We start from the raw sequence: 13,541 nt of genomic DNA on the forward strand, positions 1-13,541 counted from the left end.
GGATCTTACGTTGCACTGATTTAGAAATCAAAATGGTATGTCATGCTTTCAGAAAAAGAAAAAGGGGAAAGAGAAGGAAAAAAAAAAAAAGAAAACCCTCAGTAATTTAAAAGTTTCTGTCTGACCTGAAAATATAACAGTTACAGAGCTGCATAGACACAGCTCAGCATATGAGCTGGGTTAACTAACTACTTCTGCTGTAGAACTACTGCTTTATTAACCTTCCCTTTGTTTCTTTGCCAGTCAAGAGAACAATCTGATGATGAAACAGAGGAGTCGGTGAAGTTTAAGAGGCTGCACAAGCTGGTGAATTCTACTCGCAGAGTCAGGAAGAAACTCATAAGAGTGGAAGAAATGAAAAAACCCAGCACAGAAGGTAAAAAGCAATGTTCATATGGTCAAAACTGCATGTATGAATACATGTTTCTGTTGGGACAGAAAGTGGAGGGCTAGGGGAGGGAGAGGTGGAGTGTTTTTAAGGGATAGTAGTGCCTTCTCTATGGTGCATGCCTTACCCGAGTAACTGCTTTTTGAGACTGTGGAAAGAAGAAAGTGACAGCCTAGCATGTGGCTGCTGCTGGTCCCCTGGTATTCCCAGAACAGCGCTGGAGAGCCCCTCATTAAGAGATTAGAACTTGGTTTATGTTTTATGCCCCATGCTGGGGAGGGAATAAGACTAGGAGCAATCCCAGCTGGCTACCGCATAGGCTCAGCAAGGAGGTATGCAGAGCCACCACCATCTTGCTCCGTCCCCCAAGGCCTGGGATGGCACGCAGGTGAAGCTCTCGCCAGTTTTGGGAGGGGAGTGGCTGCTTGGTGGTACAGTTGCACCACATGGCATCATCCCATGACAAAAGTACAGAAACTCCTAACAAACATTCTTGTGGGATAGCAACTGCCTCGTGTAATGTTAACTCCTATTTCTGGGGGAGCCTGCTTGCAGTTTGGCTCCTGAATGACCCTTGCTGCCAAGGGAAAGGGGGAGAGAAGGGAGGAGGAGGAGAGTAGGGAAACGGGAAACAGAATTCAGCCCTTGGGGACTCCATGCTACAGAATTAACTCTGGATGACCTGTATCCATATGTGAGCGCTCTGATTAGTGGAGCCTGAGCCTCAGGAGCCTCTCTGCACAGCCCTGCTTGTGTCCTCACTGGAGTGGTGGGTGGGCACCTCTCTTACCTCAGTGGCCTTCCCAGGACCTCACACTGACTTTGCAGTGAGCTGCGCCGCATCGTGATTCCTTACTAGTATATTTAAGGGGAATGTGTGCATCTCCTTGGGTATGTGGCAGGAAGCTGTTGGCAGATCTGTGCTCTAGCCTGCCGCTCTCCTGTGTGATGATGGTGTTCCTGGCTGGCGTGAAAGGCATGGCCAATCTAGAACTGGGCAGCTGTCATGGTCTGAAAAGGCTTTGTTACCTCATAGAGAGAACATAAAGCTGGGTTATCTTGGAAGCCAAAACATGATTTATAAGGAAGAACTAACAAAGCAGGGCTATTTTTACCCTGCTCTGGGGAGGGGACCCCAGAGAGGCCTGTCCTACCCCTTCCCTCCCCGTGGGCCTGGGAAAAGCCTCCGGGAGCAGTTGGCCAGGGGCTGCAGGGTAGGAGCAGCTGCAGGAGCAGGCAGCCCAGGGGACACTGGGCACCCAGATGCCGTCTTGCAGTTTGACCTGACTGTCTTTTCAGCATGTTAACTGTTTTGCACTCTATTCCCTCTCTTACAGTGTTTCGCCTCATTTCCTCATTTCCTTCAGTCTTTAAGTATCCCAGTTCCTTCCAAGATTTTTTTTTTTTTTTATACACAGTTTTCAGCCCCCATCCTCCCCGAGAAAAATCATTGAATTAACGATTGTCAAAAAAACCCTATTTGCTCTGTTTCCTTCCCTCTGTACCTCTGGCCTGTTTCCTCTGTTTCAACCCCAGGCTTTTTTGAATAAATTACCTATAACTCTGACTTTGCACTTTATCTAGCACTCTGGAGTTCCTTTGTACATTGGTTCTCAGGAAACACTAGCAAACCCAGTTATTGCTAAATAATATCATAGATTACTTCTGCATAACTTCTACATAAGTGACAGGCCCCTTAAGTAGCTGAGTCTATATTAGAAATAGATATCTGACTTTTCTTTCACCCAAGTTTTCATGTGTCAAATTAAAAGCGTTTCATAAATGCTGCCCATCCCTGTATCTCACAATGTAGGTCTCTGTTCCCATCTGGATGTGTCAGACAGCTCTGCTAGATTAGAAAAAATACTGTGGTCAGATTTGGGGATTGCTGTCTGGTCTTCCAAGTTACCCACAGTTGACTGGTCTGGTTCTTGAGTGGTTTGCTGCTGTTATTAGCATCTGTCTTATGAATATGAAGTAATGTGAAATCCTATATAGCTAAGTTTTGGGGAGTTAGCTATAAAATTTGAATCAGTAACATCAGTAAAATTTCAATAAATTCATCAGTGTTCAACAATCTTTGACGATGTGTGAGAGTAGGCTTGGTTTGAAAACTGATGTGCAGTTCTCCAGAAAAAAAAAGATTCCTCATAATCCTCCAAAGGAATTTCTTCAAAAGAACAATTTTGTCAAATTTCCCTTAAACATTGCTGTAGTTCTTAAAGAAAAATACACTGGTCCCAGATTCTTCTCTCACATGTCTACTATTGACTCTGTTATCACACTAAATATATATCTGGATGATCTGATACTTACTAGGATGTGGCAATAGCTGAATCCATGTGTATTTTTTTGTTAGTCTGCTTCTAGTTAGCCAAATAACTGAAGCTTCCTAATTCCTGGGCAACATTCTTATATAGTATTTAAAAACAAATCACATTTACATCTGTGTCATTATGGCTTTGTGTCGTGGACACACTCCAAATAACATCTGTTACAATGTTGACACACAATGCATATTTTACAAGCTGTTTAAAAACATACTTACTCAGTGGACTAAAATTGTTTATCAGCACATATTGAGACCCAGGAAAAATGTCTATTTTCTGTTTAAATTAAGTAGAGGGCAAAAAAAACAACTTGGAGAGTCCAGTGAAAGTGGTGTCAAAGTCAGACTCCAGTGTACAGATCTACTGTATAGAAGTTCTCAAGAGTGAAAGTTGTGTGTCAGATGTGATCCACTATCCCTTCACTGTCACAGCAAGTTTTATCTTGGTAAAATAGTGTCTTAGGTTTCAGCAAACATATCTCAAATAGGAGACGGAGCTTGATCACGGCAAGTAATGTTCTTTCATCTTGAACTGTGTCCCTGTTATTGAATTTAGTAAATCATCGGTATTTGAGTAATGATTCAAATTTAGCTCTGCTGTAGGACTGCAGAAGCAATCAAAGATGAAGGCAAAGTTGGGTCAGGCAAGAAATTTATTTTGGAAAAAACCAAATACAGACACATTTCTGTGTATGTTTCTGATAACGCACCTATGAATGCTGTGAAATTTGTTGCGCAGGACTGAGAAGGATGTGTTTAACAAGGACTCTTGTTTGACTCTTTCCTTGTTACTGCATCTGATACCTGAGCTTAGGCCTTGCTCAGAAGAAAACACCAGGGAAAAGTTTCTTAAATGATAGATGTGAAAAGGAATTGCAATTTCAAGTCCTTTATTCCCTTGACTCCAGTTCAAAAAGGAGACCTGGCTGTTTGCCCATCTCCAGTACTTGCAGAAAGTCTTCCCTTTCTGTGAAATTCAGTGTTTGGTGAAAACCAGGTATTTCTGTCAGTACCAGGACACAGTTGAGACTGGTACACCTGCAATTTAACCTAATTTTCTTCTTTGCACCTCTTTAGGTAAATTCTGTGTGATTAAAATTGGTGCCTCTTCCCCCACTGAAAACCCAAAGCTTTTAATTTCTTCCTGGAGCTCAGCTCCATCACTTTCTGGGGAAAATACTGCTTTCTGCAGCAGCAGCAGCAGCACTGGGTATTGCAAAACTGGACCTGGAGATGCTTGTTTGATTTTTAATATCCAAGTATACTTCTGACCTATTGTAATCTCACTAGACCATGATATCAGAAGAAAAACATGAGAAACAGATCCCAGTTCGAGCTTTTAAGGGGTTCTTGGTAAAAGCATCTGTGGTCTTACATAGCTGTAGATAAAAGAGAGAAACTTAAAATAACAATGAGTTTACTTAGAGGACGTTGTTGTCTGTCTACTGTTAACTCATCCCAGAACTCTCTCTTCAAAATTGGAGGGAGCTGCTTCGGATTTATCCCCTCGCAAATACCTTCCAGGCTGCTTGTATCAGGAAGAGTTTTCTTCCATTTTAAGTGGTGGACATCTTAAATAGAGTAAGGCTATGCAGGTAAACATCTTAGAGAATTATGAAGGATGACATGTGTTGGACTGCTTTTGTCCCCTGCAGGTGTGGAAGATCACCCGCTTGACAACTCTCCCATACTGGATGACAGATCGGCACTTTACTCTGGAGTCCACAAGAAGCAATTCTACTTTGACAGCTCCTGCGAAAAGCAGCCAGAGGATGACTCGGACTCACTTACTACTTCTCCCTCGTCCAGCAGTCTTGATACCTGGGGAGCTAACCGGAAGCTGGTGAAGACCTTCAGCAAAACTGATAGCCGTGGCCTTATCAAGCCTCCCAAGAAACTCGGGACATTTTTCTCTTACCCAGAAGAGGAGAAGACTCAGAAAGTTTGCCGCTCCTTGACAGATGGGGAAATGAAGAAGAGCCTCGGCTCACTGAGCCACGGGGTAAGTACAGAAAGCATTTGCTTTTATGACAGCAACAGGCACAAGCACCATCTTCTGGTGTCCCTGGAGGAGATTCAGAGTGTAAGGAAGCAGATCCGATTGAAGAAAATGGATACTAACTATTCCTGTTCCAGAGCTTTTCTTTGCCAGCGCCCTGCTAGGAAAGGAGCATCCCCCACGACTTGTGACCTACAGTTACTGCGGCACAAAACGAAAGGGGGTGGAGGTTGTGGCTTCCCAAACAGAAGGCTACGAGGGCGCACTTCTGTCAGCGAGTTCAATATTACCTATGTGGTGGAAAGAAGCCTGTACAGCCACCTCAACCTCTCACAGCTGGTGCGTCCCGTTACTGACAGGACCCTGAGCAAGGCCGACAGGCAGGACCTGAGGAGATGCCTGCTGGAGGAGGATGAGGAGGCCAAGAGGAAGTGGGCTGCCACAGTGGATCGCTGTACTAAAAGGGTTCTCTTGAGAATCCACCAAAAGTCTGTGAGTCAAAGAGTTGCCATGAAGGTGGTCTTCCAGTTTCTCTGAGGTTGCAGTCAACAGCTTCTGCTTTATGCTTTTAGCTAAAATTCAGTGCTTCTGCCTTCCTTGATGATTGAAACTCTTAAGCACTGTGATTCAGCTGTAAGGGAAGAGTTCGATATAATCCCGTCAGAGAAGAGTTTTGTCGACTCTCTGTACAGAGGAACAAAATGAGAGAGCAAATACCACAAAAAAAAAAAGCTTCTAAAATTCACCTAGTACAGAAATTAACATTACTGGTGGACAGAGGAGCTTTGAGATGCTGTAAATATGTTCTTTGTGATGCTTTGGGAGTCAATATTCTCTTAAAGGGATACTGAGAGACGAACAAAATTTTTAGAGGATTAGAGCATCCTTAGTCAACTGTGCTCTGTTTCTCCTCTACTGTCATTGCCTCATATTGGCCCTCCCCTTCTCAGTTTGCATCTCATCAGTTCATACACCCAGCTCTGTATTCTCTGTTGCACAGCTGCAGAAAGACAGTAAGTTTTACGTTAGGTAGATGCTACTCTGCTGCTTGCTGCTCACCACCACTCTGTCCCTGGCCACCTTCCCTCAGAGCATTATGGACAGCAAACAAGGGGTGTCCAAAAAAGGAAATTGTGCTGTACGATGGGAAATTAAGTGGTTTGAGCACTCCAGAGAAATCCAAAGCTGCTTCCTGATTATATGACCTAGTTTTGACAGTTCCCTTAACCATGATGCTGAGTTTCCTAGGAACTTGCCTTTGGGGCCAGCCAGATCTCCAAAGCTGCCCTAGCTAGTGTGTTGTCTAGGTGACAATGTGGATATGTTCCCTACTCCGGAGAGTGGAAACAGCAGTGCACCCGTAACATTAAGCAAGATATTCCAGTGAACAATACAGTAGAAACAGCTTTTCATCTTGAACTACAGATTTTATTTTGAGAGGGCTCTGCTTCATTTCCCCAGGTGCGAGGTATTCTCAATATAAGAGTCACAGCCTTGGTCTCCTTGAATAACCAGTGGGAGGTGACCAAGCCTTCATGGTTCACTTTTTGCTCTTCAGCCACAAAATATAGATTTTTTTCCCACCCAGTACCATGACTGTTCTCTCTTGGCAGCTTCACTATTTCTGTTCTGCATTGACTGCTTACCCTGCTACTCATAGGGCACTGTTTATTTTCACAGACATACTCAAAAGACATTGTTTTCCCATAAGTGTGGTACAATGATAACGCAAACCTTCCTCATCCTTCTGTGGGTTCAATAATAGGGGTATCTCAGGCAAAAGACCATACTCATATGTGCTAGAGATGCCTCATAATTAAAAATATCCTCTAAAACTGTCTTCGTAAATACAGATGACAGAAAAAAGCTTTTCAGTTCTTCTAATAAGTAGTCTCATTATAGTAATTTCATTATGAAAACCGTCTGGGTTGACTTTTGCTTATTCACATAGATACAAACAGAGGAGAAATGGATAGTGTTTTGTTGTTGCTCTTGAGATGCTCCTCAGTCAACTGCTCCTCCAGCCTCATTTAAATGGGATAAATGGTGGAAACACGCTGCTTTTACTGCTTTTCCAGCACACTGCTTCCTGAAACTGCAAAAAGCTGGCAAACTTCAACTAATGCCACCACTCCTTCTTCCTAAAAGCACTTAATGTTTGTTTGCTGCAACCTCAGGGAAATTGCAATGCCTATGTATTCAGTGGAACTGGTCACTCTGTCTTGCCTTGCTGTTCATCTTTGTCTTTTATATTTGTTTCAGTGACCTGGACATGCATGGAATTTTCAAATCGCATCAGTTTTTCTTTTCTCCCAAAATGAACTTTTGATTGCATGGCCATTCCATTGAATATCCCTCTCCTCATCCACAGACCTTTTGTTTGGTACAATATTGCCAGGGTCGCTACTGGAATCTGAAAGTGGAAGTCAGATGTTAAATATATGAGGAGGACCGTAATGAAACAATTAGCATTGTTAATACGGTACATTTATTTAGAAGCTTTTAACCAACAGACATTTTGCTCTCTGAGAAGACTTCATCAGGAGGAGCTCTGGCTGGTTTGACAGACAAGTTTGCTCTGAGCAGTCCCAGATGTTCTCTCTTCGTTGCTGAGGTTACCATACGCTGTAGGATTAGTTAGAATGGACTCTTCACAGAAGGATGACATTACTCATATCCAAACGTGCTGTGCTTTAAAAACTGATCTTATTACTTGTGGTTGCTCTCAAATGCTTTCCAGAAAAAAATTTTAAAAGCTATGCCATAGTCATATTGCTTTCTGGAAAAAGAGAAAAAAACAAACAAAAAAAAAAAAAAAAAAAAAAAAAAAAAAAAAACAAAAAAAAAAACCCAACTTTTAAAAATTCTACATCACAGCACTCTTTTTAATGTGTGTGGGGCCTCGACAAAGCTGGCTTTGAATTCTAGTAGAGTTGTGGTGGGTACAAAAACTGTTATCCAAGCACTGTGGGTACACAGCACCCAACATAAAAGCTAGAGAAGAAAATTATTGTTAAAGCTATTAGTATATAAGCTGATTAGCAGTGAACAGGGCAGGAAGAATGTTTACTTCAATTGAATTAATTTATGTAATTGTTTAAGAAGTGGCATAGTTCACAGAGCTTGCTTCTTCCTAATAGGGTGTTGAAGAAGACAGTTCTGAGGTGGTGGGTCTTCACTGACTCCCAAGTACACACTCACAGTACTGTTTGGACAATGCTTTGTAGGTCTGATCTGATGCTTAGCTGAGTCTTAAGGTATCTTTGAAGTTACTCTGTTGGATAGTTCAGGCCCTAAGAACTTACGGTTCACAAGTGGTTTATCTTCTACCTCCTGTTTGTCTAAACTCTAGCTCTGAAGAGAATACTTAAAATAAACATTTGCCTGTCTCACAACTCATGTTCAGAGCCCTTAGTTGAAGTTGTGCAAGTAACTTGTAACTGCCATGCATTTGTGTCCCTGGATTGCCCTGGGAGGCTTCTGATGGGGCCAGGTACTTGAGTACTGTGCACTTAGTCGTTCAGTGGCCAAATAAAATTTCAAAGGTTTTGGATTGCAAAGCAAAAGCTGGGTTCTCTCTGAGTCCCCTCGGTGTCTGGTCTTTTTTCAGGTGATATCAAAGTTTCAGCAGAGACTCACCTGCCACAGTCAAACAGTAGTTTGCTGTGGAAATGCAGCAGCTGAGTTTGGCTGCCCTCTGCTCTTGTGAGGGAAGCAATGTCATAGTGCTGATTTGCTTTATTTTATTCGGGCTGATTAGGATAAACTACATCTATGCATTCAGCCAAAACTGAGTCACTCTGCCTGGTGATTGTGGCACTGCAAACACAGTGTGCTTTCTCCTGGAAGTAACAGATCTGTCACGTACCACCACGGGTGTGATGGTAGATACCTCCTCTGGAAGCAGGGCTTGCTGAGCCTCTGAGGACACAGTGCATAGCTGGGCTGGTTTTTCCCTCCTTGTACCAAGGGCTTGCCCTACAAGGCCTCTAGTGTTTCCCTGTATTTCAGTGGGAGTGGAGTCTGTGCAGCTATTCCCAGAAGGTAGGTTATGCAGTGCTTTAAAAGATTGGTGGTTGTCTGTTTCAGTGCTACTGTGGACTTATTTATGAAGGCAGATGGGAGTGCTGAGGTGGAATTGCCAGCACCCTGGAAAACTTGATGCATAAGATCAACAGTTTCTTCAGGCCAAAGAGCCTTTTTCTTTTTAAAAAGAAGAGTAGGCAGTAGATGACTCAACAGCAGCAGACCTTAGGCCAGGGAGTTGTCTCTGGAAAAGACAAATGACTTAAATTGCTTTATAACAGATTTCTTGATTTATAATCTCCATCCTTTTGTTTGTTTGTTTCCATTTTTGCAGACATTCGTGTTTTTACTGGTGTTCTCCAAATCACAGATGTTCTGAGTGAGCTAATTATTGTGACAGAACTGTATCCATCCTTTTTTTTTTTTTTTTGCAGAGAACCTGTAGCTTTGGAGGATTTGACTTGACAAATCGTTCCCTTCATATTGGAAACAGTCCTGACCAAATGGTGAGTTTAGGACGAGAAGGCGCATACTTGAAATAGCCTAAAATGAAACGTGCAATAGAGTTATAACATACTGAAGTGTAATTTAGGTCCATAATAACAGTTTGGGGATCCAAGAAGGCAGAGTGTCTTTGTTAACCTCAAACTTCTTTAGCTTTGAGAATAACATATCCACCCATATCCATGGGTGTAGAAGTATTTATATACTGTACGTGTAAAGAGGCAGGAACTAGTGATCAAGCACAGATCTGGGAGCACATCTGTGCTCTATTCTTATGTCTGACTTCCTACAGCATCACTCCTGGCAAAATGCAATATTTCTATACTTTCCTGGTAAAAGTATTTACTGTTTGGAATGGTGAGGCAAACCTTCACTGGCTGAAGATCTGCAAGCTATTTGGGTGGAAATCATTATGTAAGAGATTTATTATTTGTTTTCTCATTGTATCCAAGAGCTCTGGAGTAGACCAGGATCCCATTGTGCTGGGTGCTGCGCAACTGATCTCAGAGCAATCTGTGTTTAAAAAAAAAAAAATAAATACTTCCCCTGAGAACTGATTCCATTTTATGTTACTCATGTTGATCCCAGTGTTACTGTTGGTCAGCCTGTGGCCAAAAATAACAGAAGTCAGCCAGAACTTTATATCAAATGAAATTGCCAACATATTTTCTCATTTTTCCCATATATGTTTTTCTTTTCTGTTTCAACATTATCTCTGAAAACGTCTGTGTTTGGTTAAATCAAGTGTAAATCGTGAAATATTTTATATGCCCACATTGTATTATTTTTTTATGTCAGCTGGCCTTTTTGGGGGTTGTTTTTCTGATTACTATTTTAACATCATAAATTATCACGAAATTGGCCAAAACTGTGGGTGATTATTTTACGCATCAATTTTCAATTCAGCAAAAAAGTTAACTTCTGAACTTAGTGTTTATCTTTAAACATAACTACCTTGATGTATTTTGTTCGAATTTATTTTGGTAAAGGAAATTGTGAAATCTAGATGTTATATAAGCATCAGTAGTGGGAGAGATGAAGTACAGTAGAATGATGTATGCAGATCAAGGATTTTTATCTTGAAAACATTTTAAGTCCATTAAGTAGGAGTTTTTTTTTCCAAAAAGATAAGGCAAAGAGCTGTCCTTAATTTCTGCTAAAAGATTAAAAATTGTACTCATAAACAACATATAAAGGAAAAAAATAGAGAAATGTTCGAAATGACATATCAGCTGAATTTCAGATAAACTTTTTGGGAGAATTAATAAAGTAGCAAACATACATAAAATTAGAGGGGAAACGAACCCAAAACTTTTATGTAGAATATAGTGTACACTTATTTTAGTTTGTTGTCTTCTATGCCTGTATCTTCCTCAGAGGGATTATTAAACCAAGTCCAAGACCCCAAATTCAATAGGCAATCTACTTGGCCAAACAGATTTTGGCCCTTTTTGCATTGTGATTTTTGGTGCACTCTTGCCAATGGAGAGTGCTTATAGGAGTAGCTGCCTTGCTGTGATTGCTGACACACTGTAGAGCCAATGACCATGTTTAACATGCTGCCTGGACAATCTGAATAAGGGCTGAGTCATACAAGTAAGTTTGGCAAAATATCAACTGATCCATGTGAATTCTTTGTGTGTGCTTGTGGTGTAAGTAACTGCTAGGTATCTTAAGCTAGTTTAGAAAAGGTTAAATGCATTCAAAGCAGTTGGCCTTTGTCATCCGCTATATATGGACCAGCTAATTTAGTTTCGGCAGTGTCCTGTTGTGTCTTAAGAACAGCTGTGCAAGTTTAACCTTCTACTGTGTCTGATGGATTTAGGAGCATTTTTGCATCGTTTTGTCTGGGTTTTTTTATAAATAATGCACAGTGAAGCCACAGAGATGGTCATCAAGAGAGGTTAATGGAATGCCTGTCTAAAAATAAAATGTAAATTTGTGTAGCCAAATGTAGGTATCCATATATATATATATATACACACACACACACACACACAGATATATATTTGGCTAGGATCTCAGCGGTGCCTTTACTCCATTTAACTGTATGTAGTATTGACCAACATGAGCCACAACTACTGTTGTTTGTCCTGTTGGGAGGGCTTGGCATGAAACTTGGAGTTTTCTGTCAGGTCACATACCTACCTGAAACTCAGAGGCATAAAGGCTTCCTAACAGACACCAACACATGTACAGACAGGTACCTGCAGCAAAGGTTACACATCAAGCCTTAGGAGTAACGTGCAGTGGACTGCTACCATGATTTGCACAAGGTCTCAACAGTGAATTTGGAGCATTAAACAGGACACCGTGCTGCTGTCCTGTGTTTGCCTGGATACCTCTGCAATGACTGCTGACTGAGGAGAAAAATGGCTGTTGTATTTTATAGGCTTAAACCCTGTTTTATTTTACAGGGCAAAGAGGGAGACTTTGTTTATAAAGAAGTGATCAAATCACCCTCTGCATCCCGTATATCTCTGGGCAAAAAGGTGAAGTCTGTGAAAGAAACCATGAAGAAAAGAATGTCTAAAAAATATAGCGGCTCCCTGTCTGAGCAGGTACGTAAGGTCTGCAGTGGAATCCACTTAACAGGGTAGAAGTGATAATCAGTATTGATTCCTATGCTTCAAGCCATCTCTGAAGAAATTTCTAACAAGACTATGTGGTGTGGCTTATTCCTATGTTCTTATAAAACCCCTCACTGTGAAGTGGCTTTCTATAGATGCCAAACCATAAAAATGCATTTTCAGTTTTTCATTCAGGTAGCTCATCAGCAGAAGCCTGTTGTTGGTGACATTACACATCTTGCTCTCTATTTCCATTTCTTTCTCTGTCGTCGTTATTTATTAAGGGAACCAGTCTGTGACACAGGTCACAGTGGTACATTTAATCCACAATTTGCACCTTAGTTTAAATTCCCAGCGTAACTTCACTTAGACGGTTCCTCAGATATGACAGATCTTTTCTCCATCAGAGCTTGCCCTCTGCAGCAGCCCTTTAAAACAGATGCACAGTGTAGTCAGAAAGGGGCACCCCACAGAAGATTTTCCTATTATTCTTTCATTACGTATTTTTATAGCTTATTCTTAAAGGCAAAAATGAAGTATATTAGTTCTAAATTGGGCTTTTGAACTTCAGTGGCCCAGGAACAATTGCTGTCTTTTTCCCTTTTCGCATACTTTGGGTTTCTTGCTTTGGTGGAGTGTCAAAAATGCCTCGGCGTTTGTTAAAAACCAGTCTTGGCACTTGAAATGTATAAGCGATCGCTCAGGAAGCCGGCGGGCAAGCTGAGCTCCGCCTGGCTCACATCGCCCCCAAGTGGCCTCGTCCCGGCCGCGGGATCGCCGGGGACGCTGGTAGCCACGGGGAGATGGAAGTGGAGGGGATGGAGTCCTGCCCCAGCAGGTCTCCTTTTGGTACTAATGCAAAGCGTTAGTGCCTGTGGAAGGAGCATTCAAAGTAACAGCCCCGAGCTGCAGTGTCTGGAGACAGCACAGAGAGGCAGAAACTCCCAGGTTACTAGCGACAGGATGAGAGGGAATGGGCTCAAGTTGTGCCAGGGGAGGTCTCGATTTGATATCAGGAAGAATTTCTTTACTGAAAGAGTGGTGAGACACTGGAACAGGCTGCCCAGGGAAGCGATGCAGTCACCATCCCTGGAGGTGTTCAAAAAATTTGTAGATGTGACACTTTGGGGACATGGTTTAGTGTTGCATGTTTGTTGGACTGGATGATCTTAGAGGTCTTTCCCAACCTTAATGATTTTATGATCCTGTTCTATGATCTAAATGTGACCAGTTTTGTGCAATGCTTTGCAACATTAGAATCCCTTTCCTGTAGGGCCATTAGCTGTACTTATTCATAACCAGAGGCAGTGCTACAGTTAGTTATTCGATTTAAATTTACAATTAAAACATTTTAAGATCTAACATGATTTGGTGTTGGTAAGAAGATGCTCCGTGTCTGACTTGGCCTTACAATGCCCCTCTGCAAAGTCTGCCTAAGAAAGAGGTATTTTGAAAATTCAGATTACACTGAGTTAGCAATGATGCTGCTCTCTGGCTCTCTCCAAGATTGACTTGACCTCTGAAGTCATATGCTGGGATGACTTTTCTTGATAATTCTGCAGCATGCGGATAATACCTTTCATCTAAGTTTTATGACCACATATCTCCACAAAAACTCTTCTTATATGCAAGCTCCAGTTCTTTTGTTTTCAAACTTTCTGGTGCAGTCATTTTGGAATATGTGCCTTTCTGGCATCATGATTCAAATTTATGGGCCAGTGTCTC

The 13,541-nt window shown here is 41.8% G+C and overlaps 1 protein-coding gene across 1 annotated transcript in view; it reads left to right on the forward strand.

The window, feature by feature from the left end:
• Positions 1–13,541, forward strand: part of SASH1 (SAM and SH3 domain containing 1) — a 98,696-nt gene that overhangs the window by 69,029 nt on the left and 16,126 nt on the right. The window contains exons 8-11 of the mRNA XM_008936129.1: positions 244–376; positions 4,373–4,719; positions 9,177–9,248; positions 11,664–11,807. Coding sequence (XP_008934377.1) covers positions 244–376; positions 4,373–4,719; positions 9,177–9,248; positions 11,664–11,807 — 696 coding nt within the window. The remainder of the gene's footprint in view (positions 1–243; positions 377–4,372; positions 4,720–9,176; positions 9,249–11,663; positions 11,808–13,541) is intronic.

This window comes from Merops nubicus, unplaced genomic scaffold, assembly GCF_000691845.1.
Source record: "Merops nubicus isolate BGI_N331 unplaced genomic scaffold, ASM69184v1 scaffold8212, whole genome shotgun sequence".
Taxonomy (NCBI): Eukaryota; Metazoa; Chordata; class Aves; order Coraciiformes; family Meropidae; genus Merops; species Merops nubicus.